Source organism: Melanotaenia boesemani, chromosome 1, assembly GCF_017639745.1.
Source record: "Melanotaenia boesemani isolate fMelBoe1 chromosome 1, fMelBoe1.pri, whole genome shotgun sequence".
NCBI classification, from domain to species: Eukaryota; Metazoa; Chordata; class Actinopteri; order Atheriniformes; family Melanotaeniidae; genus Melanotaenia; species Melanotaenia boesemani.
This window is the reverse complement of record NC_055682.1, coordinates 19244886-19267871: the sequence shown is the minus strand read 5'-3', so window position 1 is coordinate 19267871 and position 22986 is coordinate 19244886. Positions and strand designations below refer to the sequence as shown.

Here is a 22986-nt window from a genome sequence, read left to right as displayed (position 1 = left end):
ATATTATCAAGCTTATGCTAAACTAATGGAATAAATCATACAAAAAAGAGATTTACACCGTTAATTGCAATTATCAGGATGGATATCAAACTAAGTTTTATGATTGTGGCTGCCCCACTTTTTCAATCATTAAAATATTAAGTCGACAGCGTTCGCTTTGCAGAAACTTTTCAGACTTAGGTTTTACAGAACAATATATTGCACATACAGTGGTATGACGGTAATCACTGGAAGAAAGTAGCCTGAGCCCATAAGCTTAAAAACAAATGCACCTAAAAAAAAGTTTGATACTTTGAGATACTTGTACTTTAGAGCAATTCAGTTTCATGTTTCATGGTATTGTGCTTTATACGTCCTCTCCATCTAATACATGAGGGAAATATTTAGCTGAAGCTTTTGAACAATAGAACAAAAAACTTTATTTTACTTTGAAAATTTCTAACATAATTTTAAAAATTTAATCAGTGGTTTCCAACTTTCATTATACTAACAGCTTTGTGTAATCAGAGGCACGTTCCAGATGTCTGAGCTGCTAATAGCACCAACAAAATTTTACTGTGGGATATTTTGTTTGCAAACCCTGGGTTTTGAATTTGAAGTCCATTCTTTTAAAGTGAGTGTATGTGAGCCAGCAATCCGAAGGTAGTCGCTGTTTTTTATTGTTTTGTTAGTCCTCATTGCCTAACATCTGGCGTCTGTCTAAAATAAAACCTGTTTAATCCAAGCGTAATCTGGAAACTGTAATTCATGCTTTTATCACATCCTGTTTGGATTTTTGCAACTCACTTTTGGTAGGAGTTAGCCAGGCCTGCATAGCCAGACTGCAAGCCGTTCAAAATGCAGCAGTCCGGTTTTTAACAAGTACAAGGAAACAAGAGCACTCCAGTTCTAGCGACCCTTCACTGGCTTCCTGTACACTTGTGAATTAATTTTAAATTTATTTTATTTTTTTAATTCCCATGCCCCTTCTTATTTGTCTGACCTGTTGTAGCCATATGTGCCGTCTCGCTCTCTCAGGTCAGCGAATCAGACTCTGTTAGCAGTTCCAAGGCATCAAAGGAAACTTAGAGGTGATCGTGCTTTCTCTGTTTTGGGTTCAAAGCTATGGAATGAGCTTCCCTAGCACATCAGACAGGCTCCCTCAACTGCTGTTTTTAAATCTAGTTTAAAAACACACCTTTATTCTTAGGCCTTTAACGGCTGGGACGCTTTTTAGATATTTTATGGTTTTCTTTTGTTGGTTTTAGTTGTTTTTATTTGTTTTTTAGTTTCTGTTTTAAGAGTGCCCCTGTGTCTGTTTCCTTTTTATAAATTTGTTTTTAATTTCAGTCCAGGGTTTTTAATGTTCTAATTGTTCTATTTTATTTTATTTCTATTTTTACTGTACAGCACATTGGTCAGCCACATTGTTCTTTTAAGGTGCTTTATAATTAAAGATGGTATGGTATAGTATAGTATGGTATGGTATGGTATGGTATTGCTTAACATCTGCACACCATTTAACTTTTTTAGTGTTTTTAGTGGGGTTTTTTTTGTCTCAGTGTTTCAGTCACTTACGGAAAATTAGTCCATGATGAGGTTTGAAAATGCAATGCGAATCCTCAGCTAAGTGTAGCTTAGATGATGGTTAAATTATTTAGTTATCATGTGTCATATTCCCACCATATTGCTATGGGAACGTTGCCTGTTAAAGTTCATGAATACATGACTCAGCAGATTTAAAGTTTGCTGATATTTACAACTAGTTTATAAAGCCTGTATGTAAGTTATGAGTATGAAACTAACAATGAAGAGTCAAAACAGACTAATTATTATATAGGAATCCATGTCTCTATTTCTGTACTGAAATACAGAAATAGAGACATGGCATTGGCCCCCAAGGCTGTAAACCTGGGGGAACACACTAAGCTTTAAGTATACTTTATGGGCAATAGTTACTTTTGTTTGTGATTTTTAAAGAAAGGATTTCAACTTATTTCTACTTTTGCAGAGAATTTACCATTGTGCTATAGGTATTTTGCTTCAGTAAAAACTCAAAATACTACCAACATAACCAATCAATAGGGCTTAATATATTGTAACTACAGAAAAGAACTGAAATATAAAATCATGCAAGGATAAAATGAAAATCATTATGTTCAATGGAAGTACATAAATATTTAGATAAATAAATAACTACAAAAAACAGTTTGATGCATAAAACTGATGCATTACTACTTTAATTCCATAGCTATCTGAAACATACATGTTCCCAGTGTATCTCTGATAACTAAGGACTTTTCTCTCTTTAAATGTATCTACTCACCAGTTAGTGAAAAAGCTGAACTTAAAGTCCAATTCAAAGGTCCAAAATGTCCAAATCTGTGCTGATCATGAAAAAGACCAATAAGGAAGGAACCTTGCTGCTAGCTTTACATATGAAAACAAAAACTCCTAGATAAACTGTCTGCTTGGTGGGTGTGCTAGAAAGGACACAGAGGAGTGTCAGATAGTATATCTGCTGTTTCAGCCCTCGCTCTCTCTCTCTTCTGATCACACAGTAACTCTGCTGGCATTTACAAAATATAGCTCTACCTAGCTTCTCTGAGGAGGAATAAAATGCTATCACTTAACTGTTCAGTTCTTACATACAGGGTGATGACATAGGAAAGAGGAAGGGCCCAGCCTGCTAAATAATTCTGGAGCCAACCCTCTCTAGATGAGTAGTTATCATCTCACTCTGTTGTCCAGAAAAGTGCTGACCTTGGTCTCTGACTGCAACCAGAGCCGCACGGTCTCACCTCAAGTCAACTTTATCAGATCCCATCCCCGTCAGCCAGAGGGAGAGAGGGATGAAAGATGGAGAGAAAAGCTGAGTGGCGACTCGAGCTGCTGCAGGGCCAGTTCAATAATCCACAGACAGACATATAGATAAGAGCAGGGGGCTGGAAGAGGGCGGTGTAGGTCAATACGATGGACAGCCAAGTCATCATTCGTACCTCACTCACCTGCTTTCACTGTTGTCATCCTGGCTACAGTATATGGCGTATTCCAGTTGTCAGCAATAACAGCACCATCTCAATAAACTCAGTGTGATGCTTCTCAATCAATCCACATCCATAATCAATCAACATAAAAAAAGGCTTTAGAAATACAGCACTGGTCTCGAGTTAATTATCTAGAGCTGCTCAGAGGGACATTACTTTATAACATGAAACCATTCAATACATCAGTGATCCAACATATACAGGGAAAGAGTGATTTAGACATGAAATAATGTGTAAATGTATGTATCATGTGAAGTGATTACTTTTAAGTTTGAGTTAGACTTCGATACTAAGAAAAAATTTCATCATGGCAAGTAAAGCTTAGTGTTCATTTGTCATTAAAAATAGACAAACGTGTGATATGTCCAGTAAAGACTCAACAGCAGTATCTAGTGGCTACAGAAAGAAAAGCACTGCACTCTTTCATACAGTTCTCCATCAGGTCTAACATATCCAGCCACAGATCAGGAGGTACACTGTCAGTAAGACCACAGTTCCTTCAGAAATGTGATGATTTCAAATTAATCAGTTAAATTTGTTGTCAATATGCAAATTATACCCAATAGCTGGAGGTGATATCACAGTATTTGGACTGATTAGTTACAAAGAACAGGCTTAAGAAGAAAGATAAAAGGGTTGGGTATTCAAAATTAACCTTTCATCTCTGCACTGAGGCTAATTAAATCGGATTGCGTTGCAAGGAATAACACAGCTGTGTGGTCAATGTGTTCAATAAGTCCTGACCACCACATCTGCTCTCACTTGCATGGGCCAAATAACTGTTTCCATTTATCTTATTCACACTCAATATTCCATTAATGTGAAAAGCAATATTCAATTACGTAATCCATGATGAGAAACATTTTTCAGAGCTTATACACTAAATCCGCTACTGAACATAAGCCTATTCAGATTTTCTTCCCAGATTATATATCTTTGAGTTCCAGTGTGTAACATTTAGGGGAATCTAAAGGCAGAAATTAAGTGTAGTATTCACAACTAATGTACTGCTTCATTTCCTGTCTTCACACGAGTTTTATTTTCCCCACTTTCTCCCTGAAAGACTGACATCAGAGAAAAATCAGCACACAGGTGAGGTGGCTGTTCACACAGTAAACAGTGACATAAGCACATCTTACAAAAGTGAAATGTTTATAGAAGATTTGCTGCATTAGAAATGACATAATGTTGCTTCGCTTTTGCTTGTTGTTTTCTCACAATTTGGCAGTAATGGTTAACATCTAACCCTCAGGTAAGAAAGAGGTTTGCCATTAGTGGGAAATATTTCAACCAGCTTCTGTTTGCCAAAGTTGTAAAGCATTTCCACTCAAAATGACAAACAGTATTATTCTATTCTTTCTGTTGCATTATTTTTTTTGCTAAAGCTGTCATGCTTGTGTATGGTTTTTATTTTTGGATTAAAGTTTGGTCTGTAACCTTTCTGATGTCTGATGTGTTTAGACCAGTAGTTCTCAAACTGAGGGGCTGGCCCCCCCTGGGGGGATGTGGCAACATGAAAGGGGGGCGCATGGGATTGGGAAAATGTAGCAGACAAACTACTGTTTTGACAACTTGGGCTCTTGGAAATATTCCGGTCCACACTCCAGATCACTTTGTGGCAGTAATGCACCAATTCATTTTTTGCCAACCGCCAAAAAATATAAAGAAGAAAACGAAGAACCGCAGAACAGAGATCAGTTTACTGAATGCATCAAAGGGAGAAAAGAAGGAGAGAGAGATGGAGAAACAGGTAACTATGATGAAAGAGGGCAGATATCTTGCTCTTGGTTTAACAGTTAATGTGTTTCTTATTACATCTTCCTCACACCAGTGATGTTATGAGTATACTAAGTTACATAGTTATAGTTAAATATATATATATATATATATATATATATATATACATACGATACATAAAGTTTGAGAACCACTGGTTCAGATCTTACTTGTGAGAAATTGTCACCATTCCTCAATATTCTTTCACAAAGGGTGAGTGCACACATAGCAAGACGATTCTGGTTCAAATCCACTGGTTGCCTGTTCTTCCCAATTCTCTGTGGGTTTTTCTATAGTCCAAAGACATGTATGGTATGCTGAAAGATTATTCTTGGTGTGAATGTCTGTCTGTCAGTGATGGATGGTGATCTGTTCAGGATCTAGTTTACTTCTTGCCCAGTGTCAGCTGGGATTTATTCATGGTGGATGGATGTATTTGTGCTATAGGCTCAGCCTCACATTTTCCTGAAAATGTACCCTCTATTTGTAGCCTCTCCTCCTCTAAAGAATCTGCTAAACTACCCAACACACCAACAATTGGTTAATTGTGTGTGGTCTTTCTTTTAGTGAGTAGTGAACACAGGGTTTAACAGAGCCTACAGATGCCTGCCTTATTTGAGTCAGCGATTTATGTAAAACTTGTCAAGAAAAAATAAAAATAAAACAGAAAAACAAAACAATAACAAGCAAACATAAACAACCAGGTGGACAGTTCACCACATGCAAACATAAGTAATAAGGAAAACCAACATCAAAATATATAATTTTATTTCTTAGTCGAAAAAGGAAAGAGAAAAAGCTTAAACCTCTACAAAAGAAAAATCTAAAGAAATTAAATTATGACTTAAAATCCTATTTTAAAAAATACTCAACACTCATTCACACATACAATAAAGATTTACATGCACACGCTGCTTGTAGCAGGTTTAGTAAATAGTTACAGTTTCAGACTGAACAAGAAAATTACTTTTTCTTTTGTTAATGTTTTCACTGAAAATTTGTGGCATTACACTGTCCTATATCTGTGGCAGGAGAATTTACATACATGTGGCCATCTTTATATTACTTATCAATTTTGAACCAGACATGCTACAGTATCTTTTATTCACAAAATGAAAATGAGTACATGAAAAAGTCTGTACAAAACAAAGGGTTTCTGGTCTCTTTTCAATATAGATTTTTTTTTTGTTAGGCAACATCCATCCTTCACTTTTTGTGGCAGGAAACAAATCCCTTCTCCTCTCACCCGTCTAGTGAGACGTGACAACATGGGACCTGCTTCTTTCTGCAGTGTCTCCAGTCACACTCTAACAGAATGCGGTATAAGGTACTTTCATCTGAATACAATCAGCCAAAATATATACCACAAACAAACATTAACAAACTATTTTCTGACTTCAGAGAGGCAGCTGAAATTACTCAGGTGCAGAGCTTCAACCTTAAATACCATATAGAAGATGAAACATTTCAGCAAACAAATAGAAAGATATATCTTTTTGATTTAAATGCATTTTTTGTAAAAATTACCTGGATGCAGATTAATTCAGGTTTGCTGTATACCACTGAGAGCTCACTGATACAAACACAAATTTCTCACAAAGACACAACTACCTTATATCAGTTACCTTGTCTCAATCTGCCTCTCCTCCTTCCCCAGATTGTGTGGCTGCAGATCAACAACACCCTCTGCTTCTTGATGAGCCGAGTCAGTCCCCAGGCCAAGGGGCAAACAGCTGCAGCAGCAGGTTCCCATCCTAGCTCGGGCATGTCCCCTGCCCCGAGTCTGCTCTGACTGCTGCTGTTCCAGCTCTGACTTCTCAACCTGCTCAAACTCTCTGGACAGCAAATGACTCATTCCAGATAATGTATATCATCATACAGAGCGTACCTCAGCCCTGCAGTTCCTAATGTATTCATTCATTGCAGTTTCCTGTGTTAAATATTGCAAGTTTAAACAAGGCTTGATAGAAAGCTTCCCATCCACCCCACAACACAAATGTCCATTGTACCAGAGACTAAATTTACTCTTTGCTTTCATTGTCTTTCATCAGTCCACTGCTTTAACCTCCAGCCTTCTTTGCAGGCCTGGACAGTACAGTATTTATTGTCTAATTGTCTCATCATATGTCATTCTGGACATGATACTGACAACAAGGGACTGTTTATGAAACTGTTCTGACCTCAAGTGAAGGTTCAAACCACCTCATAAACAAGAGTGGAAGACAGCTGCACAAACACGATAGCTGGAAAGGATTGAGACATGATACACAGATAAAAAATTATCTAACAAAAGTATAGAGGACTTGCTACCTCATCAACAGCCCATTCATAGCTCCTTGTCCTAATAGCAAGTTCATTAGTCCTCCACCTGCCCATGCAAGGGATATTATCATATTTGCTGTTACAGTATTCAGATGTATGGTATCAATCAACATTTCTTCATAGTGCCAGGAAAACAAGCATCTCTGTTGTCTGTTATGCATCACATACCATACCACATACCTTGTTAGGAACTTTTTCATCTATGAATGACTCATAGGTCAGTCTTAAGTAGCTTAACAAACAAAAACACATTCTTCTGAAAATGGTCGAGCACAAGGACTGAAGTGAAAGCATGTGAAAATGCTGCAAGCTTTAAAACCTTCAGAAAGCCTGAAGGAATATTGTTTCATACTACTTGACAAGATTAAAGTCTAGCCCCTTGGAAGTAAAATAATAAAATTAGGGGTCTAATATCAACAAACAAAATGTTTTAACTATTGTTATGTTGACACAATAATTAGTGGACTAGCGGAAAAACCCACCAGTCTCTTCTTTATCTTGAAATGCATTAAGCTTGTTGGCTCATGAACCAATTTCTACCTACGATGTGGTGCACTGACAGTACTAGTAGTGCAACAAACTGGAAGTTAAATGAACATTACCTATCACAAGCTGGGATGCTGGTATTTTGTCAGAACCTTTAGAATTGTGTTGCTACAAAGGGAAAAAACAAGGCACTACATTCTGCAGGGGATGCATAAAATGCATGATGAAAATAACTAAATGAACAATTAGATTCTCCAACTTGAAATTAAAAGCAATAAGGGAGAAAGTCACTTGAAAAAAACGGCTTATGCAACATGTAAAAGGATGCAATGTGTTAATGCTTGCCAAAATCAATGTCCCTACTTTTAAAGATAGGTCAGGAGTAATCTGATCCCTTAATATACTCTATGCCAAGAGGTATGCAATTTTTCTAAAGTATGTGTTTTTAAATAAGGGTCATTGTCACTAAACAACCAAAAGGGAAGTAGAGAAAAAGAAAGTAGCAGACAAACTCCAAACTGGGACAAAACCAGTATGCTGAAGTGCATGTTTGCAATAAATGATGTTACTATATAGAATATATATATGTTACTATATAGAAACAGAAAAATGATCAATTCATGGAAAATAAACTCGCAAAAATAACTTGAATTGATATGAATGTCCTAGGGTTAAAATGATGAAAAACATGGACCATGTCCTCAAAGTTTTACACACGTGACCTCCATGCCATCCAGTTATATAACACATAATGACTTCATTACGTGCACATATTACCCATTAATTATATAACAAAAGACATCAGAAAGATTCCTGAGTTCATTCTTTGAATTGAAAGTGATACTACTTTCACACTTGTTTCCAAGCGTGAAAAAATTAACTGTCTTTTCAGCACTACACAGTTATTTACTAATTTCAAAGGCAAAAAGCTTAATCAGTAAAAAAAACAGGGTCACTGAAATTTTCTGTTTATTTTCATATAAAATTCATAAAGGTTTAAGATAACTGTTTCAGCTGGTAAAGATGCCAATGGTGCAAACAGGGTTGCTTTGTCGGCGCTGTAAAGTACAGGTGTAAATGGAGACAAATTACTCTTATATTAAAATGTGCTCCAGCGGCACTGAAAGTGACACATCTACAGACACAACTTCATGAAAAGCAGTTGCTACAGTACTCTGCAGAGTCCTGTTCAACAAGCACAGCTGTGGCTTAAAATAGCAGAGCAAATAAAGAGTGCCAAAGCTGCTTCTTTAGAATTAAGCTTAACATTTTACTTAGTAAAAAGCGGAAACTGTGTTTCAAATAGGTCACTAGGTACCTTCTGCACCTCCTGGTTTATTCTGTGAAAGGTCAACAGAATCAATAAATTGCCATTTAGTAAGTTCATGATAATGTTGCAAGAGAACGCTCAACTCATTATGTTTTTCCAATCCGGCGAAGTAGCTTTGAGGCAGGTGCTTCTGGTGTTTAAATAAAAAGGTAGTGAAAATGGAAAAAAATGGATGAACACAAATAAGTGAAGAAACATTTGCATTATGGTCTCGAACTGCAGTCCCACGGTGTGCACTTTCCTCCAAATATAGACTTAAGCCAAATCCCAATTCCTTCCCTTGGCCCTCCCAGGGGTAAGTTTCCCCTTTTATTTTAGGGATCAAGGAGTAGTGGTCATTTAACAGTTTGGCTGTGGCTTTGGGGACCAGCCCAACGAGTAATTGACAGCTAATCCTTGATCCTTGAAAGGTAACAGCCACCACTCTGCAAAACAGATGGGAAGAGCCCATTGATAGGGCCAAGGGGAAGAACTGGGAATGGGCAATAGTATATTGTGCATGATAGCTTTGTATATTTACTCCATCAATATAAGTGGGTAACTAGCAGGTACCATTAACCTGTATGAATAAGAAGAATGTGCTGTGATAAGACAGCAAGATTGATGGTACGAGGATAAACTAGAACACCTGCACAGTATGAATGTGCTAATAATATTTGTTCACTGGTGCTTACAAGGTAGGCAGTTTGTTGTTGTTATGGGAGCTTATTAAGTCAAACATCTGTGATTAGAAGCAGCATGAATAGCAAGAAATAAAGCATCACCAATGCCATTCTATCTGTAACATTTGAGTTCAGTTCATATATGGGGAAACTCCCAAAGAGTAGAATAGACTCTATTTTTCTCCCTTACAGTTTCACCTCAGCTTTGTTGATACAAATCCTTTATGCCAGTCCTACTCTTGTTTGCTGCTTGTGGCAAGAGAGTTTCATTTCACTGGTATTTAGTGATGTGATTCCAAACTTTCATCATTACTGCCCATGGCACTCAACAAACATTTTCAAACAATGGCCCTTTACAACCACAGTGCTCTGTATAAACAAGAGGTTGCCCATTTAATCCATCAGCATGCCAGTGTCACCAACCATATCTGATGCAATTGCACCCTAATGTCAATTAATTGCATTATTAAGCTTCATGAATCAAGTTTAAGGCCACATTCAGAGTTTTCATCTCAGGATTTATTTTTTTCTGAAGTAGTAAAGAGTTTGATTTGTCACTGTTTCTGCTGCTTCGTTTCCTTTTGGATGAAAATAAAACACATTGACCTTCCCTTCCTGTATCATCACAAAGGAAAGGACCATTTGGGAAAACACAGTTAAAAGTGATGCCTGTCAACAAAACTCTGAAATCTACTTTGGAAAAGCTGTCTCTTGGAGAACAAATCAGCAGAAATAAGGAAGTCTGACTATTACCAAAGTTTAAAAGTTAGTCAAAGCTATAAGCTGACAGTTTAACATGCACTGACTGTATTTTCCCTACAGAACTGAGATGAGTAGTTACACATAAATATCAAATATTTGTTTTTCCAACATTTAATTATATGTATTAATATAACCTTAGATTAATAAAATTTTAGATGGGGAAACATGATTTCCATTTCCAACCTTGGATTTGCTTTTGCCCTGTCACATTTGGCAAAGATGTTTTGGACTCAGCAATAAGGTATAAAACTGATGTGTTTGCAGAAAAAGAAAGCTTCATTAAGACTGCCTTAAGGTAACTGGCCTAGAGGGATACTTCACTTCTTTTTTATCCAATGTTAAAGAGCCCTGATGAAAACTCTCCAAACATCTCATGGCTAATTAACTCACTCTGTCCTGGTCAAAATAGTCAGCTATTTAAAAAATGCAAGCACAACCTGAATACATAATAAGCTGAGGGACAAAATGAAGATAAAGGGTCATTAAAATTCTTGAGTGACAATAAAACATGGACAGAATTTTTGCACCTGATGAGTAAATGAAGTTAAGATAGAAGCTGAGTAAGCCCTTTTTCAGTTTAAAAAGTGTGAGTTTTGTTGTGTATTTCAAACACTCCATGCCAGACTGTCCCACAGCATTGTGAGGCCATTCAACAATGTGAACTGTGTCCTCAACAGGACACTATTGTACCTCAGTGGGGTCATTTTTTCCCACAGGGAGCTATAGAATTGCACATTTCCTGTGCTTGGTGAGTGCCAGTGATGTGGTAGAAGGTAAACCTAACTGCACTAAGTTTCACTAGTTTAACTCAGGAATTATTTGTAACAATATTTTGTTTATATAATCTGGCTTGGCTTAGCCTACAATCTAAATACTTACAATTAAGGTCCTTACTTCACTTATATATTAAAGAAAGTGCAATATATTTTATGTACTTTACAGAAATAATCTATCATTTACACTACCGTTCAAAAGTTTGGGGTCACTTCCCTATTGAATCCCATGGCAAAGTGACCCCAAACTTTTGAACGGTAGTGTATGTAATATAACTTTCTTTTTATCTTTAAATATTCTGCTCAGCTTTTCTCTCCATTTGCTTACTTCTATTGATCTAAACCAGACAGAAGTGAAGACCTCAACCCACAGACCTGCAGAACGGACCAATTTTTATCTGTAATATTATCTTTGGGGATTGAAATGGGATTATTCTGGAAGATGATTTTTAAATTGGGTCACTTCCTTGGAGATCTGCCAGAGCTAAGGAAGCCAGACACACTCTATTTCAATCTTCTGCCACACATGACAACCTTTTTCTCCTTCTCCACAGTTCAGCCTGTTGATTTGTGAATTTTACTGCTTCAAAAGTACTGCAAAAGTGGAAACTACTTTATCTAAATGACATTTTATACCTCCTATATCTTTCTGCAATTAGCTAAGACCTCAGAGCGAGACTTAAATCGTCACACTTTCTGTAATTTAAATATAACACGGGTAACTATTAATCAGTTATGGTCTGCAGGCATCAGGTTGACCTAAAGAGAGGTGTGAGCAAACGTGAGTTTGGCTACAGCCGCAAAGCTTGAACAATACATCCTTTGTGTTTCAGCTCGGCTAAATTCCACCATCAACACACCACTAGATCTACTGACTGTTGTCACGGCAGCACCATGTGGACTTCGGTGCTTGGGTCTGTTATTGGATACCTCCTGGACAACTAAAGAAAATGAAGAGAAGCAGGACAGATGTTTATGTCATACAATTTAAATGTTTTGTGTTGACTTTCTGATCACCCCCTAGAAAAGAACTTCACAGAAAGTTTAACCCATAAGAGCCCGATGTGACATATATGTTACATACAGTTTCTGAGACATTTTGCTTCAATTTATGGTATAAACTTTGTTCAAAATCCTTGTCTTATGTCCCCTAATAGATACTCAGAAGCAGAAAACCACATTATAATATCTGAATGTATCACATGGTAATAAATGGTAGATATCCCTCCCAAAAAATGTTTTTGTTTTATTTTTCTTACATTTTGTTAAAGGGTCAAATAAAGACCTCATATTTAAAAAAAAATTGAATTTTTTGCCATTTTTTCATGGGTTGGGCCTTTATGGCTTAAAGTCTGAAATAAAACCTAATCAAACAGAAAAAAACATCTCTACCATCCAACTCAAAACTACTTAAATTTAGTAAACAAGGTTGTTACTGTAATATAAATAAAACATTTGAAATGCTGAATAATTGTCAGTTTTTAACTACTGTACAGTAATAAAATTTTTACACTTCCAAGTGTCTGAAATAAGGCCACAGCCCAAGCTGTTCTGTCCTATTCCAGTTTCTGGAATAATAAAAATGGGATTGTAAGGAGCAGTGCCACTGAGTCCCTCTTCACTGTACTTTAACTGCATTTGCCAAGAAACACGAAAAAATACATGCAAATCTCAAAACTACAAACAAAAGCACATCTTTCTTGTGCCAATGCTGTTTAGACATGCAAAGTTGGCTGTTTTAGCCTCTAATCTGCCAAACAAACCTGGGTTTTTAGGAACAAGGAAATCATAAATTACCCAAAGCTGTGTATCCAGCACTGGTTCCAGCACTAAAGCAAGAAGCCAGGCAAGATGGACAAAAAGGGGGAAAAAAGATTCAACCAGAACTTGTTTTTATTCTTCATAAATATGCCAGTTATTTTTAGGATAATATTTAATCTATAATTACACAGTAAACATACTGGACAAAAGCAGACATGTAGCATTGTCTTTTATCTGCAATAAATCAAACTGACCGACAGAGATTAAGTCCTACATTATGAAACAGTGACCATACACTATCACTAAAGTATAATACAAGCTAGACTTTTCTGGTAAAATCATTCAAATAAACATAAAACAGACACATTTATACATAATTTGACTTTCTGCAAAATGGCACGGAAACAGGGACAGATTTCAACAGTCACATTGGTACAAAGGAGCAGCCCTGGTGTGTTTTCTCCACTGTTTCACTCCAACACATTCCCCCTCAAAACAAAGAGACAAGCAAGGAACAGGAGCAAAACAGGATCCCTCTAGTAAAGCAAATGGGCAACAATTGGCCGACTTGTTTCAAAGCCTTGACATTTAGGATGCAGTATATCACTGAACTTCACACTCATTTTGTTCCTGCTTTCTCCAAATAAAAAGTGAGTGAACAAGGAAAACACAAAGACTGTCTTTATTCTACACAGTATGTGTCAGCAACAGCAAATTTGTGATCTTGAACCATTTTGTTTGTTGTACTTATAAAGCCTGCTTCTAAAGCATCTTTCGTTGCTGGGTTTTCTTATGCAGTTTTGTACTAATTTTTGAGTGCATAAATTAAACAAGTCTACTTTATTTTAGAGCAAATTAATTGATGTCTGCAAGGTACTGTATGCCACACTGCAAATGCCTCTTATTAGCAGCTATCAACCTCAGAAAGACCGTGGCATTGTGAATATAAAACTCTCCATACAGTGTTTGAAACAAATGAGGCAAACTTAAAGGGGCATGACAGGACTTAGACCTTAAACAAGCAATGGTGGGAGTCTTCGTAACTGACAAAGATCCAGATCCAATGCTGATGTCTTTACTTAGTTGTGTAAAGTAGACTTCCTATTGTTACTGTTAGCCTGACTTATCTGATTGGCTTGAGCAACTTGATTTCCATCAGAGGCATTGCACAAAACACCAGAAGCCCAAAATCGATAGCATAATGCAATGCAGATAGACGTGCAAATATATCTGACTTAGCCTCTATGTAAACAAAACAAATGCATCTGTGATGGTGCAGCACCTTGTCCTTATTTCCAAATTCTAAATTCTAAAAAGATAGGGGGAAAGATGTGAAAATTTGGCAAAGAAAAAGTCCACAGACCTGTGTGTGACTTTGAAAATTCTGTCCTCTCTGCTTCAATAATGCAATCATGCTATACATCTCTGTCACCACATGCTCACACCCCTCTCCTGCAACCTTTACAGTCTCTCCCTCACATTCACTACCACACACACACACACCGAGGCTGCACACCTATCTAGTAGAGAGAGTAGAGGTCCTGCATGGAGGATGTGAGGAGAATTTTAATAGCTCTCTTTCTGTCCTGCAAGGCTCCGTCACTTTCCACCCACAGTGAAGGCAGAGTTAATTGGTTTCACCTATCCAATGGGATCTCCATATGTTAATCCACATGTTAGTGTGTTTCTGTCATGAGCCTTGTACGTACAGCTGCTTAGATAAACAACTGACTTTACAAAACACTTACAAATCATTAGAGGGGAATAGGAAACCACTCCTTATAAAACACCTTAACACGGGACAATTGGCTATAATGGGATGATTTTTGACAATGCAACAACGCGAACAAGCCACTCACTTGATGAAGTAGCTGGCTCCTTCTTCCGTGAAGCCCTCTTCCCATCCTCTTGGTAAATCTATAACACGAAGAAGAAGAACGCAATGAACGACCCACCACAGACAGAAAACACACTGCAGCAACTATGTCCCGCTGGTATTCCGCAAATCAGATCATTTGTCGCGTACCTGATCGTATCATGTGTCCCGAGTTAACAGGTTCACGGCTGCGTGGATGTAGCCAAGTAGTGCTACGAGTTTTATCGCTGCAAGAAAGACACCTGTTACTGAACGATAATGAAACAGCAAAAGGAGACCTCCACGGCGTGTTAGCAATAAAGTAGCGTAAAAGATTTAAAGCCGCTCACTTAATAAAGAAGACCCGTCCATCTCTACACACTCCATACGACCAGTGGTCAGGTAGGGTGTCCCGTCCGAGAGGTGCCGCCATGATCCCTCGTCTCCGACTCGGCTGTTCCCCCCTCTCTCTACCCGCTCCGCAGACTTTTTCCAGGCAGCCCAGAGAATACCAGCACTAGGGCTACGTGGTTTTTAAAGGGGAAGAAAGCCGAAGTGAGCAACAGACTCCCTGCAAGACTCTTGTCCAAGCAACCGATTCATACAAAAAGTAGCAAACACTGGTGGATTTTTTTTTTTTTTTTTTTTTGCAAAGATATAGACCCCCCTCCCCTCCCCCCAAACTAAGCCCGCTGAGAAGAAAAAGCGAGGCAAGGGTGGTCTATTCCTAGAAAGCATGTATTAGTTAAAGCACTGAACTTTGTAACTGCAACATTGCAATGGTTTTATCATATACTGAAACAACAACAGAACAAATATGACCATTTTGAATATTATTAGGTTGTATTTGCATATTTGAAAAACGTGAGTTAATATAGAAGTATTAAAGTCCTAATAAAGCTAATTCAGACTTTTTTCAGAGAGTATGCCAAATCAGAGAATGGAAGAGCCAAGTTGACAGTCTTGTACTGCAGTTGTTACTGGACTGTGCATACACATGGTGTGCTTAGGTGTGTGTAACCAGCACATCATGAATTCATTTTGTGAAATGCTAAAACTGCATTGCAGAAGTCAGAGGGTTATGCAGTAATTCAGAGAATCAGAGAAATTAAGTGAGATGAGTTACTATGATCAGTGGATACATAGTGTATTGGTTTTATGCAGAGCCACAGAGATGGAGAGCTGAAAATCATCACTAACGCATCACATGGTACTTTTACTAACTTTCACCAGAAACAGCTGGAGTTGACCAATGCACCTCTGCCGAAGTTCTAAAAGCTAGATTTATTATCTTCCTCTACCACTGGCATGCCACAGCAGCCATCATCAGTGCCTCTTGGTAAGACATACAAGGTGCAAAATGTAAGAATGTTAATCATTTAGTCCACAGATGGAATGTATCCAAAATATTTTATATCTGCATTATGTGTTTGGACTTTGACATCTAAACAGTGTAGTTATTATTTAAACACACTTCATGCTGTTTGCCTTATTAGTGCAGTTCATTTAAGCTGCTCTGAATCTGAATCCTCAGCAGACATGTCGCCATTGCTCATTTTTTCACGATTTTAAACATAATCATACATACATGGTGATTGTTTTTAATCCTTTAAGCTTAGTTTGGTGGTTAATAACACATTAGAGAAACTATTCAACATGAACAGAAATGCATAAACATATCTGGATACAGCCCAACCAGAAGTCCTGGATGACCAGGGAGGTCCAGAAGTTGCACTTTCTGATCAGGTGACAAGTGGCTCTTTACAGCACAGCCCGCTCCAGTCCAAAGAGCGGCATCTGAAAGACCAACTCAGACTACTTGAGAAAGATTGAGGACCATTTGGACATCACCAACAGCAAAGAGGTAACAACCATCTTGAACTACAGGACCAGTGCTGGAGCTGTAGGAGGTGATGAGACACTGGCAGATGAGTTAAACCACTTCTTTGCCAGGTTTGAGGTAAAACCACCAGAAGCAGCCAAACACCATCCACAAACTAAAAATAGCACCACCTACAAGGAAGAGGATGAGGTGAGCCACACACTACGGGTTGTCAACCCACAGAAGGCATCTGGTCCTGATGGCATTCTCGGACATGTGCTAAAAGACTACGCAGACCTACTGGTTGGGATCTTCACCGGCATGTTCTACCAGTTTTTGTCCAAGCCCACCATCCCTCTCTGCCTGAAGTCATCCATCATAGTTCCTCTGCTGCCCTCAGGGCTGTGTGTTGAGACTCTTGCTCTATACTTTCTACACCTATGACTGCACTCCTGCCCACCACAGTAGCATTATTATTAACTTTGCTGATGACACTGCAGTAATGGGGCTCATTTCTGGAGAAAATGAGTCTGCTTACAGGGATAACAACTTGCTCTTCAACACAGCAAAAACCAAGGAACTTGATGTAGACTTCAAGAAGGTAAGTAACATCTAATCATTTAGCATTAATGGGACTACGTGGAGAGGGTCTTAGACTTCTGCTTTTTGGGAGGGTTCTTAGGAGAAATAACTTACCAAAGAAACTATTGGCGACCTATCATTGCACAGGTGAAAGTCTTCAGAACCTACTGTCTTTGTGCATTGTTCTCTAGCTGCACAATAGTACAGAAGAAAGAACTTAACATCACTGGGTCATACAGGTCACTCAGCAGATAATTAGCTGCCTTGTCTGTTCACTTGAAGACCTGCATGGCTCTCAATGTCTTAAAAACATCCAGAGGATTCTCCAAGACTCTTCACATCCTGGATATGAATTATTAAAACATCTGCCTTCAGGTAGATTTTTCAGAACCATTAAAACTAAGAAGCTGTTTCAGAGACAGTTTTTACACCATAATCAACATTAAATGTTATTTGATATTGTGCACACTTAACCTCTATTTTTGTATATTTTCTTAATTCTTTTTCACTTGAGACACTGAATGTTTACATCTTAATTAAGCTGTACAGTGTCCCACTGCTTCAATGACAATAATAAAGATTCTGGTGATTATTTGAAAAATGGAGCCAAAAATGAGGAGCTTTGACAAGTGGTATGACAATGAGGTGTAGGCTCCTTTGAGTGTATGGAAGCCATCAGGCTGGCAGAGTTGAATTTAAGGTACACACAGAAATAAATCGGGAAAAGTTAAAGAAACTGAAACAAGATTGAAGAAGCTGAAGAACCACAATAGCTGAAGTGGGTGTGACCACCATACCAACAAGTGATGCTGCATCATTTGCTACATCACTGATGCAGCTTGACTTGAATACATTTTTGCAGAACTTTTCGGAGCGGTGGAAATGCAGACCACACGGATTAGAGTACCAGGAATTCTTTTACCCTGGTAAATACATGCTGGATAATGAAAATGCCAGGAAATGCCAGTGGAAAAAACCCTAAAATTTACAATTATAAACATAACTCTAAAGTTTAAACAGAAGCGTTTTGGTTTGTAACAGATACTAGACATATGAAGCAGGGCACGTGGTTAAATTCGGAATAAGAGTTATACTGAATGCCCTACCTTGTTCTCATAATTCTTTAAAGTTAAACATGAACTTAGCTTACTAAGAAATCACTTTCAGAGTTCAATTATTCACCTACTTACAATTGGCAATGTCATTTCATTCTAGTTTTCATTTTATATTATGTACAAAACTTATGTTCAACTGCAAGGCTGTGCAGAGTTTTGGTTTAAGAAGGCCTGCTCTACATTCTGATAAACAAACTAAAGTTGTATGAACTACTGAATGCTGTATGTTTACAAGAGTTGAACAATATAGGCCTAATCATTTTGCAAACTGCAAAATCTAACATTTAAACTTGTTAATACCTGTATTTATATTTTAAGGACTTTGATTTTTATTAAACTATAAGATGTACAGAAACATAAATTGATGGTATGGTTTTTATCCTACAATTACTGTGTGTGAACTTTCTATGAGAGACAATTTTGATATTTACTATGTGAGTGTGTCAGATGCCTCATTCAGAGCAAGTTGGCAGCCACACTTCTCACAAGTTCAGATGTGGCATGAAGCCATTTCTGCTTAGTTAGCTTTTAAGTGACTTTGAGGGGGTCTTAAAAGACAGAAGGTAAAATGAAGAGTTTCAACAAAGGTTGATAAGACATGCTGCAGCAATGTAACATATAACAAAAACATGTTTGCTGAACACTGATGGAGGTAAACCTATTCCAGGATACCATCAACATATTATCATAATGTTGTAAATAAGAACAATTTGGAATCTTTCATATCTATTTGCATCAAATAAAGTCAGCAGTACCAACTTGTATATGATTGATAGGACACAAGCATTGCAATGTGCTCTCTTCTGTTGACATTTTTTTAACAAACTTTACAAAGAATGATAAAATTAATCTTAATAAAATACAGATTTTTGTCTTTGCCACAACATCCTTAAAGAGATTAGTTGATGACAGGTAGAAAATTATTTTATATCATTTTTGTTTCTATCATTTGTATGTACCCTGCAGCTGAAACCTTATTGCACATTAGTCACTACAACACCAAATAAAGATAAACATAAAGAAAGCAAAAAGAAAGAAAGAAATATATCGGTTATCAGTGTATGTTCTCAAAGTGAACCTTGTCTGTATCTGAGTTAGAATATGATGTATTTGAATACGATGTGTCCATGCATTAATTGGACTGGAAGCTCTGGATAAAGTTTGTCAGCCCCACATCACCTTCACAGCAGTCACACACTGAGGACAGAAAGTCTCTCTGACCATGACACATTACAATAGTGCTTACACTGCATCAACAGACCTGCCCAATTTAACACTACTCCCCATAAATTTCTTTTCAGGGCAGACAATGTTCAAAGTCACAATAGCGTTAGCACAGGATTTATTTTGCTGAGCATCAAGACACAAGCTGCAAGGTTTCACTTCATCATACTGAGCTCTCTTACAGTATTTATCTCTCATATCATTGATATTATTCTCTCTAAGTAATATCATGTGTAGGAGATATGCCAGTGACCTCGACAAATTCAAAACAAAAGACTGATATCCATGGTTTCTTGAATTTCTTGTGGACTGTAGATTGCAGTAATCAAGTGTCCTTTGTAAAAAGAAAGTGCTATGGGGTTAGTGAACAAAGATCAACAAACATTATAAATATCTACTCCACAATTACACTTGGGAGAGGCTTTGTTGAAATATTCCCAAGTGGTTTAAGGTGATGTTCTTCAAAGATAAAACATTTTCCTTTAAAACTCATTATAGTACAGCTGTGTAGTAGTAGTTCACTGTAAACCTTAAATTTTAGTACAAAAGGTCTGAATAAAAAGATTTCCTATCCCAGCTTTACACAGATGCATTGATTCAGAGAGAAGAGCTGGATGAATAAAAGCAGCGACACTAGTGTGTTGTTTAAACAAGGCACAGTGGGTCAGCGGATGCGTTTCAGATTAAGCCACATATTTTAGTCTTTGCAGCCAACTGACCTTATCCTGGATAAAAAAAGCCTGTCCTACATGCTGCAATCAAATATATAAGGTAGATTTCTTTGTTTTTACCCTATATGAACAAACCAAATGTGTGAGACATTAAATGCTTTATTGCTCTGACATGACATCAGAGCAGCACCACCCAAGTGCATCAGATTGGATAAGAATGTGGTGATTTTTGGAGAAGCAGTCCTTTGCTTGGCAGAAATCTGCTTTAATAAAACTCTGAATTAATCAGAATCCAATATGAATCAGTGATACCACCAACACCTTCAATTTGCTGTAATTTCTTGCAGTTTGTTGTTCTCCTCAACCTTTCTGCAACACGAAGGGCAGAGAAGCAAGAATGTCATACTGCAGCGTAATCATCTCGTTGCTGCACTCAGTTACTGTTATTTGACCTTGCTATGATTTATCATCATCTCCACTATAAAAGACATCCATTTGTACATACTAATCTACTTAAACAAATACACACATAGTTACTTTGCAGTCCAGTGCAGCTCTGCAGTGTAGCCTCTGCTGCTGAATCCTGCCTCTTGGCTGCCAGAGGCTCACAATGCAGCAAGGTGACTCAATGTTATTATCTTCTCCTCAGAGAGACTCCTCCCGCTGAATCACAGCTCACTGAAGGTGCTGAACAGAAAATGAGATAAAGATTCTCTTACTTTGACTTTGTTATGTTCCTCCACCTGTTTGGGTCCTTCCTAATCTATTTGACAGAAGCCCATAAAGGAAATCAATACTATCATTTTGGGATGCTTATTTCTAAAGTGACCTTTAATGTCAGCAATGGAAGATTAATACTGTAAATGAGTGTATACAGGTGTCTCAGAGAACCTGAATAAACGCCACACATACATACAGAGAACATAGGGAAATATTTAGACTGTGGCCTCCTGTTCAGTATGCAGCACATTTAATCATCATATTGCTGCTAATGAAAAAGAAATGCTGATCATCCCCATCCACAGGAGCTTTCCCTCATTTTCCAATTTGGTTATGATCTTCAGACATTGATTAATTGCCTTCTAGCTCAATGAACTATTACACTGACATCTACAGAACAGGGATGTTACATTTGGTCATAAGCTCACATATCCAGAGAGGAACTAGATTCGTTGTCCTGCTGTACTTGTTAAAGCTCATATATAGTCTTTTGGATTTGTTTAATTTCAGTGCTTATAACTCCAGTAAAAAGCTAACTATTTTAAAGCTATTTTAAAGTTTTTATTTTAGCTGTTTTAACCACCTCATTTTAAGTGTTTCGATTTCTTGAATTTGGCTTTAATTCTATTCAATTCTATTTATGTAATTAAGATACATTAACTAAGCAACAGCAAGTATAAATGCAAGCAAGGACGAGACTTTCATAGGTGACTTTAACCAAGTAATCATTAAGTGTTCTTCTCTCAAACATATTGAGTAGTTGAGCCAACAAGGACATCTCCACAATTTAATTTTTTTACTGTAGTCCAATGGCAATGATGAACTATGGCGATGATGAACTCTGCCAACACTTCACAATACCACCCTCTTCTGGAGAGATGGTAATCTTACATGACAATCTCCAGTCACATTATAACACACTATATGTTAGGCTGAATGAACATAGAACTCAATATCAAATTTGATTTGATGTATTTGGTTGTTTTTTTAAGCTATTTTACAAGTTAAATCTAAAATAATGGATGGACCAGAGATGTACAGTATAGAATAAAAAAAGGACTATTGAAGACAAACATGTCAGGACGTAAAACTGCATAGCTGTGCCATCTCCAGAGCAACTTCTTCCTTTTTCATCTACCTGGACAATGATAAGTGCATTGAGAAGAGTCTGATAATTTGTAAGTGTAGCCACAAGGTTCAATGTAAGATCCATCCCATGAGGCTACCAAGCTGGACTAAGGTGAGAGGTGGACTTGGACCCATTAATCATAGAGTACTGGCTCCAAAACTGAGTAAAAGTGAAAGCAGATCTGCAGTTTGGGTGATTTTGCACCCTTAAGCTACATTTACGGGAAATTCCTTCATTATCTATATCGCTTTCTCCATTAAGGGTCGCAGGGAAGCTGGAGCCTAACCCAGCAGGTGAGAGGCAGGGTACACCCTGGACAGGTCACCAGTCCATTGCAGGGCCACAGGAAATTCAGTAAAGATGGTTTTTTCTTTGTTTATGAACTCTCAGTTCTGAAACATCCACATGACTTTGAAACTTGCATGATGTTGCTACAAAGTTGACTGTATATATTTATTCATGTCCTAAGGTGTATTTTTGAGATACTTTAAACAAGCATTCTCATTCATAAGTCATGTAGCCTTATACTAGACCCTGCACATTTTGTTAAGAAGCTTTCCTTGAAGAATAAATATTTTACCTTAAATAAGCAGCTATTAAAAAAATGCTTAAAACCAAATTAACAAGTGACTTCAAAACCTTAAATGCAACATTAGCATATCGGTAGGACACTGTGCTATGTTTACAGTAATGGAAATAATAGCTGTGTAGTGAGCTTTTTACATTTGATAATTGTGTGTATTTTGCAGATAGGACTTCCTTAAAGCCTACATTTTTACATTTTAATTATAGTATTTTGGTGCTATTTATCCTTATAAGCACTGGAGCTGATTATCCAGAAAATAATGCTGAACAAGCTACTGAAAATAATGGACATTTCTTCGCATCCTCTGCACAACACAGTGAATAAAAAACAGTGTGAGGCTGTGTCAACTCCAGTATAAAAGAAAAAGATACCAGAGGTCATTCC

General features: G+C 37.5%; 1 protein-coding gene across 10 annotated transcripts in view; it reads right to left on the bottom strand.

Moving 5' to 3' along the window:
- plekha7b (pleckstrin homology domain containing, family A member 7b) overlaps positions 1-15366 on the bottom strand; it is a 79303-nt gene extending 63937 nt beyond the window's left edge. For 9 of the 10 annotated variants that reach the window (XM_041989613.1, XM_041989659.1, XM_041989630.1 and 6 more), the window contains exons 1-3: positions 15104-15366; positions 14925-15001; positions 14758-14815 (exon numbers count right to left, since the gene is read on the bottom strand). In XM_041989613.1, coding sequence (XP_041845547.1) covers positions 14758-14815; positions 14925-15001; positions 15104-15186 — 218 coding nt within the window. In that variant the 5' untranslated portion in view covers positions 15187-15366. Of the gene's footprint in view, positions 1-2305; positions 2433-14757; positions 14816-14924; positions 15002-15103 lie in introns of those variants that run through there. The other variant, XM_041989712.1, reaches the window with a different exon arrangement.
- Positions 15367-22986: the final 7620 nt, after the last annotated feature.